This window comes from Callithrix jacchus, chromosome 2 (genome assembly GCF_049354715.1).
Source record: "Callithrix jacchus isolate 240 chromosome 2, calJac240_pri, whole genome shotgun sequence".
NCBI lineage: Eukaryota > Metazoa > Chordata > Mammalia > Primates > Cebidae > Callithrix > Callithrix jacchus.
The window spans coordinates 134,338,017-134,352,828 of record NC_133503.1 but is presented as its reverse complement, the minus strand read 5'-3'; the positions used below and the strand labels follow the sequence as shown (position 1 = coordinate 134,352,828).

The 14,812-nt window shown below is 40.6% G+C and overlaps 1 protein-coding gene across 8 annotated transcripts in view; it reads left to right on the top strand.

The window, feature by feature from the left end:
• Positions 1 to 14,812, top strand: part of IQGAP2 (IQ motif containing GTPase activating protein 2) — a 315,054-nt gene that overhangs the window by 288,286 nt on the left and 11,956 nt on the right. For all 8 annotated transcript variants that reach the window (XM_002744847.6, XM_035291370.3, XM_035291369.3 and 5 more), the window contains 2 exons: positions 10,351 to 10,438; positions 13,705 to 13,917. In XM_002744847.6, the coding sequence (XP_002744893.2) occupies positions 10,351 to 10,438; positions 13,705 to 13,917 (301 nt within the window). The remainder of the gene's footprint in view (positions 1 to 10,350; positions 10,439 to 13,704; positions 13,918 to 14,812) is intronic.

The following is a 14,812-nucleotide window of genomic DNA, read 5'->3' as shown; positions in this document are numbered from 1 at the left end:
CAAACATCTAACCAAAGGACAATAGACTCTTTAGGAAGGAATTAAATGTTATAATAGTTTACAACACCTTCCTTGGCTTTTAGTTTTCCAGGGAATAATTTGATTCCTTTCCTTTGAGAAGTGGTTAACTCAGCTTATGCAAGTTCTTTGGTGACTGAAGGGAAATATATATTACAGAGTGGCCAGATGATAGTGAAGAAATTCAGTTAACCAACATTAATTTCAGGTATAAAATAATAATGTAAAAAGGCTTACCTGTGATAAGACATTATAATAGCATCTGATTTACTGGTCTTCCTTCCTATTAAACTGAGCCTGGATATGTTTACCAGCTTTGACTTTATTTGTACCCTACTTCCTGCCACCAAAGATTTCAAGTGAAGTATTCACACTTCAATAATACTATCTTTTCTCCATCAAAGCATCAATGATATTCCACACAGAGTAGGAAAGAGAATGAGATTCGTGATACAACACCATAAATCAAAAACACACGCTGAAAGCAATGCAGTTTTCAATTTATACAAACTCAAGAATGCATATTGGTACATTAGAACAGTTTATATTGGGGTGAGATGCAGACTGGAAGTGGAAAAATAAGGACAAAAGGGAACAAGCATGTGTTGAAACAATACTTCACATATTACTTCCAAGCTACCTGTCCTGAGTTCTGAGGTTGCTTTTATTTGTGGCAAGAGCTTTCTCTCCTGCCACGGATGTGCTAAAGTGTGCTTGAAATGTGAATGAAGACAGCATTCATCTCCACTTGATTTTTTTTTAACATTCAATCATCTATGAAAACAACAGGAAGAGGTTCTTCAGTGTGCTGTGTTGATATGTTCTATTAGGCTTGTTGATTTTGTCCTCAGATCATCTGAGCCTCCATTTAGTCCTGCAGCAAATGCTTGAGTACTTATTCTGTGTTCATGCACTGGGCTTGAGGCTGGGGATACAGCAGGGAAACAAGCCGGTAACAGCACCTGCCTTACAGGGGTAGAGAGAACAGCTCAACAGTAGGACAGCAGCCAAGCTACAGGACTAGGACTCACCCTTGGCCTCACAACAGTTGAGTTTGACTGCAGATTACCACGGCAGATCGAACTTTCAGGGAGACAGTTCAGGCAGGGCAAGAGAGAAAAGGGGGTAATGTCTACTCCCTGGGTTCCTCTGAACAAGTGCCAGTTATAAAGATCACTGGAAATGCAGACTGTGTGGCATTGTCATGTAAATGAAATTAGGGCAAGTATCCAGTGATCTCATAAGCTTTGTCCTTTAAAAGTCATGGGAAGAAATTTTTTCTTAATTAGTTTTGTCTGCTATTTGAACATTATTTTCTAAATGCAGTCAACTCAAATGTCTGCATGATGCCTGGGAATCACAATTTGAGCAGTTCAAAATATCAAATAATCTGAGTATCGTATGCATTTATACTTATATCATATATATTTATTTATATTCCTAAACACCAGTTTCTGTGATACCACAAATTCTAGGAAATCACATTTTAAAGATAAAACCATCAAAGTCAGGCATATCTGGAAGCAGTGTGTCTTAGCCTGGGAAACCTGGTACAGTGTCCTGTTTGTCTTACCCATTACCCAGCCTTTGCCCTTGTGGGGCTCTCTCCCAGTACCCAGAGTTGAGAAGGAACACTTATCTACTATTTTAATCACCACACTATGTAGAGCCAGCAGAGGGTTTATATTTTGTTGTGATAAAATGCACATAAAACTTACCATTTTAAAGTGTACATGCATTTAGTACATTTGCAGTGTGCAACCGTCACTGTCGTCTAGTTCCAGAACATTTTTTTTTCTTTTTTCTGAGACGGTGTTTCGCTCTCATTACCCAGGCTGGAGTGCAATGGCGCGATCTTGGCTCACCACAACCTCGGCCTCCTGGGTTCCAGAACATTTTTATCAGACGTGAACCCTGTCCCCATTAAGTGGTCATTCCCATTTCCCGCTGCTACCCAGCCCCTAGCAACTATTAGAGTACACTCTTATCTCTTTGAACTTTTGCCTATCTCAGATATTTCATATAAATTGAATCATAATTTGTGATCTTTTGTTTTTGGCTTCTTTTACTTGGCATCAGGTTCAAGGTTCATCCCTGTTGTAGCATCTATCTGTACTTCGTTCCTTTTTATAGCTGAATATAATATTCCATTCTCTGGATATATGACATTTTCTTTCTTCATTCATTAGCTGGACCTTTGGGCTGTTCCCACCTTTTGGCTATTGTGAATAGTGCTGCTGTGCAAATTTGGGTACAGGTTTTTTTGTTTGTTTGTTTTGTTGTTTTTGTTTTCTTTTGTTTATGAGACGGAATCTCGCTCTTGTTGCCCAGGCTGGAATGCAGTGGCGTGATCTCGGCTCACTGCAACCTCCGTCTCTCGGGTTCAAGCAATTCTCCTGTCTCAGACTCCTGAGTAGCTGGGATTACAGGCGTGCACCACCACACTTGGCTAATTTTGTATTTTTAAGTAGAGATGGGGTTTCTCCATGTTGGTCAGGCTGGTCTCGAACTCCCAACCTCAGCTGATCTGCCCATCTCGGCCTCCCAAAGTGCTGGGATTACAGGTATGAGCCACTGTGCCAGGCCACAAGATTTTGTTTGAACACCTATTTTCAGTTCTTTTGGGCATATACCCGGGAGTGGAATTGCTGAGTCATATGGTAATTCAGTGTTTTTGAGGAACTGTCAAAGTGTTTTCCACAGTGGCTGTACCATGTTACATTCCCCCCAGCAAGGTATGAGATTACCAATTTTCCCACATTCTTGCCAACATTTTTTTCTATTTATATATGTATGTATGTACAAATAAATGAATGAATGACAGGGTCTCACTCTGTCACCCAGGCTGGAGTGCAGTGGTGCAGTCATAGCTCACTGCAGCCTTGATCTCCCAGGCTCAAGGGATCCTCTCACCTTAACTTCCCCAGTAGCTGAGACTACAGGAACCTACCACCACACCTGGCTATTTATTTTAAGTAGAGATGAGGTCTCAACAGATTACCCAGGCTGGTCTCAAACCCCTAAGCTCAAGTGATCTTCCTGTCTTAGTCACCCAAAGTGCTGGGATTACAGGCGTGAGCCATTGTGCCCAGAACCTGCCCCCACTTTTTTTTTTTAATAATAGCCATCCTAATGGGTATGAAGTCATATCTCACTGTGGTTCTGGTTTGTGCTTTTCCAATGACCAGTGACATTGCAGATCCTTCCATGTTTGTCACCCCCTTGTCTATGTATGTATTTGTTTTTTTGAGAAATGTCTATTTAAATCCTTTGCCCATTTTAAAATTAGGTTGGTTGTGGTTTTGTTCCTCAGTTTAAAGAGTTGCTTATATACTCTGGACACTGAACCCTTATCAAATATATGATTTGTAAATATTTTTGCCCCTTCTGTGGGTTGTCTTTTTACTTTCTTGATAATGTCCTTTTCTGCAACAATTTTTTTTATTTTGATGAAGCCCAATTTATCTGTTTTTATTGTTGTTACGTGTGAGATTTACTCCAGTGTTTTCTTCCAAGGGTCTGTAGTTTTAGCTTTTACAGTTAGAGCTATTAACCCTTTTTAATTCTTGTGTGTGATGTGAGACAGGTGTCCACCTTCATTCTTTTGCATATGGATGTCCAGTTTCGTAGAACCATTTGTTGGAGACTGTTCTTTCTCCATGGAATAGTCTAGGCACCCTTGTCAAAAACCAGTTGACCATATGCATATGGCTTTATTCTGGATTTTCAGTTCCACTTCATTCACTTACATGTCTGTCACTGTACTAGTGCCATACCGTATTGATCACTGTAGCTTTGCAGTGAGTTTTGAAATAGGGAAGTCCTCCAACTTCTTTCTTCTTTTTCAAGATTGTTTTAGTCTTGTAGTTGAATGGGTCTCTTGCAATTATATGTGAATTTTAGGATCAACTTTTCTATGTGTGTAAAAAAGGCTTAATGTCAGTGTTTTAATAGAGGACCTAAGTCTTCTATGCTCAAAGGCCTTCCTCTGGGCATACTGCGAGATCTTCATATTGGCCGACTACTGTACTAAGCAGTTCAGTGATTCATGTAGGTTAACAATTTGAAATCAAAACTGACTAGTTAGCCATCCCTGAAAGTGAAATTTGGGTTTTACCCAAAAGATTCAGTAGACTTAGCTCTATTATTTTAGACAAGCCCTATTTCTAAATATATTTCCTTTAAAGTACATATTTGAAAAATCTTGATACTAACAGGTGATTACAAAGTACAGCATTGACAGGAAACTTGAAAACTGAGTCTTCTTCTTTGAGGCAAGGAAACTAAAGTCTAAAAGTACCAGTATCAGTCGTTGGCCTGTTAGGAACCAGGCTGCACAGCAGGAGGAGAGCAAGTGAAGCTCATCTGTATTTACAGCTGCTCTCCATCATTGGCATTAACACCTGAGCTCCACCTCCTGTCAGATCAGTGGCAGCATTAGATTCTCATAGGAGTGTGAACCCTATTGTGAACTGCACATGCGAGGGTTCCAGGTTGCACACTCCTTATGAGAATCTAATGCCTGATGACTGTCGCTGTCTCCCATCACCCTCAGATCAGACTGTCTAGTTGTAGGAAAACAAGCTCAGGGCTCCCACTTATTCTGTATTATGATGAGTTATATAATTATTTCATTATATATTACAATGCAAGAATAATAGAAACAAAGTACACAATATATGTAAAGCACCTGAATTATCCTCCTGAGACCATCTCCCACCCCTGGTCCATGGAAAAATTGACTTCCACAAAACCAGTCCCTGGTGCCAAAAAGGTTGGGGACCACTCCTTTAAAATATTGATTTGAACCCTCTGCTGGGGATGATTCTTTTCCAAGCTAATAAACCAAATTTGTACCTCAAGCATAAGATAGTGGCTCTTGAGATTCATTAGAGAACTAAATCTAACTAAAATTAGTCAGTGACTTTTATAAGTTATGAAGTGGACAGGAAATGCAGAGCAACTGGGACGAAAATACCTAGCTTTTCTCTATCAAAAAACTATTCTGCTTTTTTGTTAAACAGATTGTGTTCTTAACTTTTAGAAATGCCCTTATGTTGAATTACAGTGTCACTAGCTTTCCAGTCATGAGTAACTCATCGTCATTGGGGCCCCCACAGTAGCAGAATTTGAGGCATTGTTAATCATTATGCTTGTAAATTTAATTCCGTGCTAGTCTCATAATTCTCACTCATTAGATGAGAATGAAGATGATAATAATAAACACCTATGTAGTGCTTACCATGGACCAGGGACAGACAGTTTTTATATACTCTGTGTATGTGTGTGTGTGTGTGTGTGTGTATGTGTGTGCATGCATGCATGTGCATACACAATACCAAATGCAAAGTGCTCCAAAATTCCAAACCTTTTGAGAACTGACAGTGCTCAAAGGAAATGCTCGTTGGAGTGTTTTGAATTTTCGGATTTAGGAAGTTGAACCAGTAAGTATATAATACAAATATTCCAAAATCTGAAACACTTTTGGGCCCAAGCATTTTGAAAAAGGGACACACAATCTGTAAAGAAAGAAAGAGAATAACGTGTGCATATATATATTAAAATAAATGTATATAAAATACATATGTAATATTCTCAGCAACCCCAAAAGAGTGGAGGTTATTATCCATATTTTACAGATGAGGAAGCTAGGCACAGAACAGATGTAAACCTTTTCCTGGGTAATGCAGTAACTAAGTGGAGCAGAGATTCAAACCCAAATGATTTTAAACTCCAGGGCCTACACTCTTGATCATAAAGATTTGCAACTTGTCGAGGGCAAGGTCATTGTTCTTTGCATTCTTAGGAATCCTAGAATAAATAATGAGATTATAGCCGAGCAGGTACTGAGTGATGGAGGCTGGAACATCTTTCCAGCCCAAAGAGGAGGGACAAAGGGCACATATTGGAGTCGGAAGAAACACTTATTTCTCTTTCCCTTGTGTATGTTTATGGAATAGAGAACCTCAGTTTGGGCTGTTGCTGTTTTTCTAATACTACCAAGCACAGGGATATTAAAAACAAAAAAAAAAAACAAGCCTGTTCAAGGAGTCCTAAAGGCTAGCTGAGGAGCCTTAGGATGAAATAGGGTCATAGCCTCAATCTATTGCTTATTAGCCACGGATCTCAGCAGGTTGCCTAGCCATCAGTTTTCTCCTCCATAACGTAGAAGAGAAGGGAAAGGAAGGGCTATGATGATCACATGAAATTATGATTAATACCATATAAATTATTTAGAACTATGCAATTGTAAACCTTTCATTTTAACTTACGATTCAATTTAAAGTATGTGACCCTTATGGCCTTTATTAAGCTCAGTTTCCCACAAAAGTATGTGTGTTTAAGTAGAAGGCAATATTTGTGGTTTTTAATCATACTTAGCTGCTTGAGTGCTTAAGTTGTCATCTCGTAAGAATTTCCTATCACATGATTAAGTTTAGGTATCCATGATCACAGCTGAAAGATTTTTCTTGCTTTTTGGTCCAAACTAGCAGGAGCACTAAGTGGCTAAGGTGGTATTTGAGGTCTGGAGCTAATAATGTAAATTATGCTGTTAAAATTTTAAATATTGAATATATTCCTTAGCTTCCACAAACACTAATTCCTTTTCAACCTTGGCCACACTATAAGCAGATGACAGAGGGGGAGCCTCAGGAATGCTGCTGGTAATAATAGATGCCCTATGAATGGAGTGGCCAAACCCAAGGGGCCACACCAGTTTACAAGTGCCTTATGGGCTCATTTATCTACAGCAGGGTTTGAGCACAGCTATGATGAATAAACTCCCTGGTGTATTTCTTCTTTTTTCCCTTCATCCTTTTTCAAAATTAGATACCTCCTCATTCGGAGGGCAAGACCTGTGGTTTGCATCAACCTATCTTATGTATTGCTGGAAGAGCCGTGGTGCCAATGCTCTAAGCAGTTGATTATGCTGGTCAGACCGTATCCAGAACGGACTGTATTTGGACTGGGGTGGGAAGGGGCATGCATATTAAGGTCATTGGCAACTGGAATGTGAGCAGGACTGGCAGCTCTCTGCAGATGCCATTGTGAGGAGCTTTAAGGGACTGAGGGGTTCCAGTTGGGAAAAGGAAAGATGGTAGAAGAGTGGATAGAAGGACACAGTCTTAACTTTTCTGTATAGGTTTTTGAGGGGCTGCTGATGTGGAAAGGGAATTGGACCTGTTTCTGCAGCTCTAGTCTCTTAGGTCTTAGTTGTCACATTTGTTCAATCAAGGATTGGATTGTTTTTCAAAGGTCTCCCTCCAGGCCATAGTCCTATGACTAACCAGACACCATGACTAGGTGTCCCTGGAAGGCAGGCCTCTCAGAGTGAGGTCCTGTTTGCAAATGGAATGTGCCAATATTGTACTTCCCAAAAGAAATGTAATATGAGCTACATGCAATCTTAGGTTTTCTAGAAGCCTCATTTTAAAAGAAATAGATGAAATTAATTCTAATAATATATTTTATTTAACCCAATATATCCAAAACTATTTCAATATGTAATAAATTTTAAAAATGGATGAGATGTTGTACATTCTTTGTTTCATACAACATCCTCAAACTCCAGTGTGTGTCTCACACTCACAGCACATCTCAGTTTGTACTAGCCATGTCTCAAGTGCTTAAGTGCCACCTGTGGCCAGTGGCTGCCATCATGGCCAGCACAGCTTTAATGGCCACGTGAGTGCTTACCATGTGCCATACCTCATGGAACGCTTTAGATCTTTTCATCCAATCCTTGCATCAGTCCTGAGACATTCCTGTTTTGTAAATGAAAAAACCAAACCTACAGGGATTATATAACTTTCACAAATCCACACAGTTAATATGCAACAAGAGCCCAAGCCAAGACAGATTTGGCTTTAAATCTGTCCATCCCCATTGTCCTTAAGCACTAGACACACTCTAGTGGGAGGGAGGTGAGATCCCTTTCATGGGACCAGATGGTTACTTATGTCTGAAGTAGAACTTTGGCAATGAATTCCACAGGCCTGGTAGGAAGTAGAAGCCCACAAGCTGTTTGTCCTCCAGCAATTCCTGAGCAAATAAACATTCTTTGTCTTTGGTGGGCGTGTTTTAATGACCAGTCATTTGGTTATTACACAGCTCCTCTAAAAAACCAGACATTCCCTAGAATTGTATATCACAATCAATTCTGAGAATATTCTTTCAAATAAGAAAGTTACTATATTTACATTTTTTAATCATCCAAAACTTTTATTTTTAGCTCAGTGTTCCTGTTTACATTGATGATGATGGCTGGAGGAAGGTGTGTAGGAAGGAAAGGACACATGGCTTTCTCAGCCACAGCCTCTTAGGAACCGTGCCATCCCCCACGTGGCTGTAATTAGTGCATTCCCAGACAGCCTGTAAATCCCCAGCAGCAAAGGGTCATGGGGCCAGAGGAAATGGTCCTCCAAAGGCTAGGGAAAAGGGAGGAAAAGAAGACACATTGTGATTGTTCTTTTCCCACAGACTTCTTATAAATAGGAAATGAGAAAAATGATGTTTACAAATGGTTTATTGGATGTTATCCTATTTTCAAAAGTAATATATTTGTAATTAACTTGGAGGGTTTCCTCTGTCATTTGGGAGTAGTTGCCCATATGCTTCAAAATGTGAAAATTTGGCCAGGCATGGTGGCTCACACCTGTAATCCCAGCACTTTGGGAGGCCAAGACGAGCAGATCACTTGAGGTCAGGAGTTCAAAGACCAGCCAGACCAACCTAGTGAAACCCCATCTCTACTAAAAATACAAAAATCAGCCTGGCCTGGTGGTATGTGCCTATAATCCCAGCTACTCAAGAGGCTGAGACAGGAGAATCGTTTGAACCCGGGAGTCAGAGGTTGCGGTGAGCCAAGATCGCGCCACTGCATTCCAGCCTAGGCAACAGAGAGAGACTCCATCTTAAAAAAAAAAAAAATTGAAAATGTTATGTTCATGTCTAAATTTTATGTTATGTGAACATTTCCTGCTAGAGTTTAGGAAGAAAAATTAGTCATTCAGTGATATCATGCAATGATTTTGAAAGAACTAAAGTTAAATGCAGTAATGGGACTACAGTAAAAGTGAAACTTCAGACATTGATTAGACCAGTGTATGTATAATTTAAACAAAGTTTTGTCTGCATTTCCTTTTTTCTTTTCTATTTATTTATTTATGAGACAGAGTCTTACTCTGTCCCCCAGGCTGGAGTGCAGTGGCAAGACTTCAGCTTACTGCAACTTCTGCCTTCCAGGTTTAAGCAATTCTCAGGCCTCAGCCTCCTGAGCAGCTGGAATTACAGGCACGTGTCACCATGCCCAGCTAATTTTTGTATTCGTAGTAGAGATGGGGTTTCACCATGTTTGCCAGGCTGCTCTCGAACTCCTGACCTCAGGTGATCCACCCACCTCGGCCTCCCAAAGTTCTGGGATTACAGGAGTGAGCCATCGCACCTGGCCCTTTATTTTCTTTTTAGAAAGAAAGCCATTTCCAATAATACTGTTTCCACCTTATGTAAAAGTGAGCAAACTTGACCATTTAGCTTTTATGTTAAAACCTTTTTACATAAGTACATAACCTGATCCCTCACTAAGAAGGGGTGGCCAATTGCTGTAAAGAACACCTATGAAAAAACACATGGTTTTCATACTTGCAGAAGATTTTTCCAGCTTTTTACTGTTTACTGAGAAGCTCTTCTGTTCTCTTCCACCTGAAGGTGAGGACCTAACCCTATTTGGAAGTTGCTCAGGCCCTTAAACACCATCCTCCAAGCTGCTATGTCAGCTGACAGCCCAAGCCTCCATAGCCCACAATGGATTTTTGCTCCCACTGGTCTTCAAACTCTTTCATAACTTTCTGATAGCAGGAAAGGTAACAGTTGGTTTGGTTCCTAAAAGCTTATGAGGTATGAAACTGGCTCAGAAGTCTAAGTCCTATTAAAGTCAGGAAATAGGAATATTAGATATCATTCCTGCACTCTGCAATGGCAGGCCATATCAGCAACACTTGTTCCTCCTGCCCACCAAAAAGTAGTCTCCGTCTAAAAAAGAAGGAAAAGGTTTTAAAGAAGAACTCTTGTGACACACTTATGCCCATGATACTGACAGTATAATCCTGCAGCATCAAGCACATACAGCCCAGACTTTGATTATCAAGCATTCATAAACTTTCAGGAGCTTTACAGCAGACCTGCTGAATATCTGCAAGAATGTTTTATGGTAAGATACTGTCCTTGAAGCTTCAGTATTGTATGTGTGTGTGTGCACTCTCTTAAGAGAACCAGATTTTTGTGCATAAGGACTACTGTTTGAAAGTCTATCTCTTTCTCTGTTTTGTTAAGGACCAAAAAGCTGATAATTGATGTGATCCGGAACCAGCCTGGGAACACACTGGCAGAAATCTTAGAGACACCAGCAACTGCGCAACAGGTAATTTGTCTTTATGTGTAAAATAATAATAGACAAGAGTCAGTTTCCTTAATAAATCTTTATGCCAAATGTTTATTATCTCAGAGAGACTGTATCTGACATGGTCCAGCAGTAAAGAATTTTATCTATCACTGTAGTGGACTGAGTTCAGCCATATATAAACCTGTATAAAATATCAGTGGGAATGAAAAAGAAAATATGGCACCAAATTCATTCCAAATATACTTTTGCCTTTCACTAGGAAGATAGTTCTGGGTTTTTCAAAGCCTTGAAATGTTCATCATAAACTTTATCACATAGTAGATGGGCAAATAAGTCAGTTGAGAGAGTTCTAGCTGACAGGATGTTGAAAAATACCTTTCACTTTTTTTTTTTTTTTTTTTTTTGGTGCTGTTCCAAAGGCATTTAGTTTATTCTCATCAGTATCACTGATATTCTCATGGTTCACATTTGCCAGTGCTGTTCCTCTCCTTACAGTAGTTAAATGTGCCATCTCACTTGGAGGCCCAGGGAGGAGTAAGGGCTCAGCCCAGGGTATTGGCACTGGCAGGGGAGGGCATTGGCACTTCACATGGACAAGGTGGGCAGCCTGTCCTGTGTGAAAGAGGTGTGGGTGAGTAGGCAGCTAGGGAAGGGGACTTGGCAGGGGAGGACCCCCACAGTCGTTCTTCTCTGGTGGTCAGTGATTCTCCATTCAGATTCCTTCCTGGCTGCACAGGGTGGGAGAACCATGCAGCTCAGGGCAGGGCAGGGGAGGAGGAGAAAGAAAAAGCAGCAGGCCACAAGGGGGAGGGGTGGGGATGAATGACAAGGCAACTGCGGGACAGAGATGGCTCCTGGGGTAAAACACAATCCTGTATTTGGCTCTCCTGGTGAGGAGTTTCCTCCCCTGCACCCCCTGCCTGGCCCTTCTTCCTCCTCCGACCCCCAGACCCACACACAGTCCTGGGAGCCAGGGGACACCTCCTGGGGTCCCTGAAGCAAGGGACTCTGCCACCCAAGCCAGTGCCACAGGGGCTCAAGGAGGGACACCTGAAAAAAAGGCAGGGGCAGGCAGGGGCCTACCCAGGACAAGGGGGTGGAGCAGAGAAGACCCCAGGCCCAGGAGCTGTCCCCAAATAAGGTTTGGAAGTAGGAGTACCTGCTTCCTTTTGGGGGATCTGGCTAGAGCCCTGGCCGGCCCCTCAGCCTCCACTGGGTCCAGCCAATTGCCAAGTGACCAGGGCATTATGCTTTGGGCTCAATGCTGGAGTGGGGACCTTTCACATTTTCTGTATTTACTAACTTGAAATGAAGAAGCATCTCACATGTTAAAGATGTTTTCCAAATGCTTCAGAAGCACATGCTGAGTCCACTAAAGCACACAGCATCACTATGTTAGTGTAAGTAAGGTTTCACAACAATCTTGCCTTTAGCTTTTTATTAACATCTTTGAAAATGTGTCGTTGTTCATCCTAAAATATATTCAAGGTTGTTAATTTTAGTACCAATAATTGCCACTCCCGAAACAAAGTGAATTATTTAATTAATTACTTATTAGCAGAGCTACACAGAATTTTCCTGAATCATTCTTAATTTAATTGATTGCCAAGGAATCCTTTTAATGATTTTTAATATAAAAAAGGCTGGGCGCAGTGGCTTATGCCTGTAATCCCAGCACTTTGGGAGACTGAGGCGGGCAGATCATGAGGTCAAGAAATCGAGACCATCCTGGCCAACATAGTGAAATCCCATATCTACTAAAAATACAAAAATTAGCTGGGCGTGGTGGCGTGCACCTTAGTCCCAGCTACTTGGGAGGCTGAGGCAGGAGAATTGCTCGAACCCGGGCGGTGGAGGTTGCAGTGAGTCAAGATCGCGTCACTCCAATCCAGCCTGGCGCCTGGCGACAGAGTGAGACTCTGTCTCAAAAAAAAAAAAAAAAAAAAATTTATATATATATATATATATATAAAAGACCAGACATGGTGGCTCACATCTGTAATCCCAGTACTTTGGGAGGCTGAGATGTATAGATCACTTGAGCCCAAGAGTTCCACACCAGTGTGGGCAACACAGTGAGACCCCCATCTCTAATTTTTAAAATGTTTTAATAAAAAATGTAAAAACTTCACATCACATGCTTGTTAATGTGTGAATATGTTTTAAACAATGTGGGTAGAATATTATACTAGGTTAGTGTAAAAGACTTTTACTGCTATTTTTCATTTTTCCCTAAATGTGTCATGAATAAGTGACCAAGAACACAGACTTCTGAGATCAAGTATACCTCTGCGTCTCCTGGGTGTGCAACTCTGGGCACTTAGAAACATTTCTGTGCCACAGTTTTCTCAACTATAAAATGGGAATAGTAATAGTACCCAGTTCACAGGCAGGATTAAGTGAGTTAAAACATGTTAAGTGGGTACATTCGTATCTGTGCACATTCAGTGCTCAACAACGTTGGATGCTGCTTTTGTTATTTACTGCTAACCTGGTAATGATATTCCTGCGCCCATTGTGTTGACCTGTATGTATGTCTAACATTGCTGTGCCTAACTAATAGTCATTTCCTTACTTTGACTTCATCTACTGGGTCAGTCAGTTGTCTAGTATGATAAAATGGGAAGATCAATAGTCTCTTTTTATTACTGTTTCCTTCAACCAGCTATCCAAATAGTATTCTATTCATTCATTCATTCATTTCCTCGTTGTTTGGGAACTTACGATGTGCTAGAATATTCTTATTCCTTTTGGCTCAAAGAAACTTTGCAGGTTTTTCAGAGTTGCTGGTTTTTGATTCCCTTGTAAGAATAAAGCTTTATGACTGCCTTAATGTTGGTTTCGTTTAGGACTCTCCATAAACATGGCTGATGTGTGAGAATATAGTTGGTGTTCTGAGCTTTCAGGGTTCTCATAGCCACATTTCAATAGATAATCTAGTTTCATTTCCTCAGATAGACTGTCCAGGAATTGAAATCCTTTTATCTGGGGAATTACAAAGTAGCAGTTACCCATTAAAATATGTCCATTACTATGGTGATTTGTCACCTTGGCAATAAAGTAGCTATTTATAATTTTTCCCAGATAAGGCTTGCTATCAAAAAGACGAAGTAATTCCTTTCAAAGACCTACTTCAACACTCAGGAAGAACATGTTCTGGTTCTAGTCTTGGAACTTTGGCTGGAGGACTTCTTTCATTTTGACATTAACTTGTATTGTGCAGCTTCTGCAGTGTGAGCTTAGGGGATCGGAGAAAAGTCAGCATCTTGATATTCTCATTTCAGGAGGTAGATCATGCCTCGGACATGGTGAGCCGCACAAGGATAGATTCCAGAACTCCAGAAGAAATGAAACATAGCCAGTCTATGATTGAAGATGCACAGCTGCCTCTTGAGCAGAAGAAGAGGAAAATCCAGAGGAATCTTCGGACATTGGAACAGACTGGACATGTGTCATCCAAAAATAAATACCAAAACATTCTCAATGAGATTGCCAAGGTTTTTGGAAACAGTATTCTTTCTTCCTCAATTAGCAGACATTTGCTAATCATCAGTCAAGTGCTGGGCACTCTGTGAGGTGGCATGAGGAATTCATAGTTGCATATGCTGTGGTTCATGCAGTCTTCAATGTTACAGATTTTTAAAGTTTCAAAGCAGTTGATGACTTTTAAGAGAAAATAATTACAACACTTTCAAGTCATCAAGAGAGTTGAAACAAATCAGAAGTATTCAAAAATGTACTTGACAAGTTTGGTCTATACCTTTAAGCTAGTTTTTTTTGTTGTTGTTTTTTTATTTTGTTTTGTTTTTTGAGACGGAATTTCGCTCTTGTTACCCAGGCTGGAGTGCAATGGCGTGATCTCGGCTCACTGCAACCTCCACCTCCGGGGTTCAGGCAATTCTCCTGCCTCAGCCTCCTGAGTAGCTGGGATTACAGGCACGCGCCACCATGCCCAGCTAATTTTTTGTATTTTTAGTAGAGACGGGGTTTCACCATGTTGACCAGGATGGTCTCGATCTGTTGACCTCATGATCCACCTGCCTCGGCCTCCCTAAGCTAGATTTTAAAATAACTCTTGGAAGAGTTTTCTCCTGAGATATCAGTTGTCATATAGCTCAGTTGCTCTTAGAACCTGCCATTGAGATGGAATTCAGTGTTCCTGAGAATTTGTTTTTAAGCAGTTTAACATAAATGCCATTCAAGCAATTCTCTGCTAAAGGTTCTGTTTTCTTATCCCATATTTTTACACTTGAGAAACTTCCTGAGCAAAGGATCTCAACTTAGTGCAATGAAGCATCACAGGAAGTGGCTGAGATCTGTTTGTCAAGGATAAGGAAGTATATATTTGGGTTAGAAGGCTATTTCATTCTTTTTATTCAAACATGCAAATTA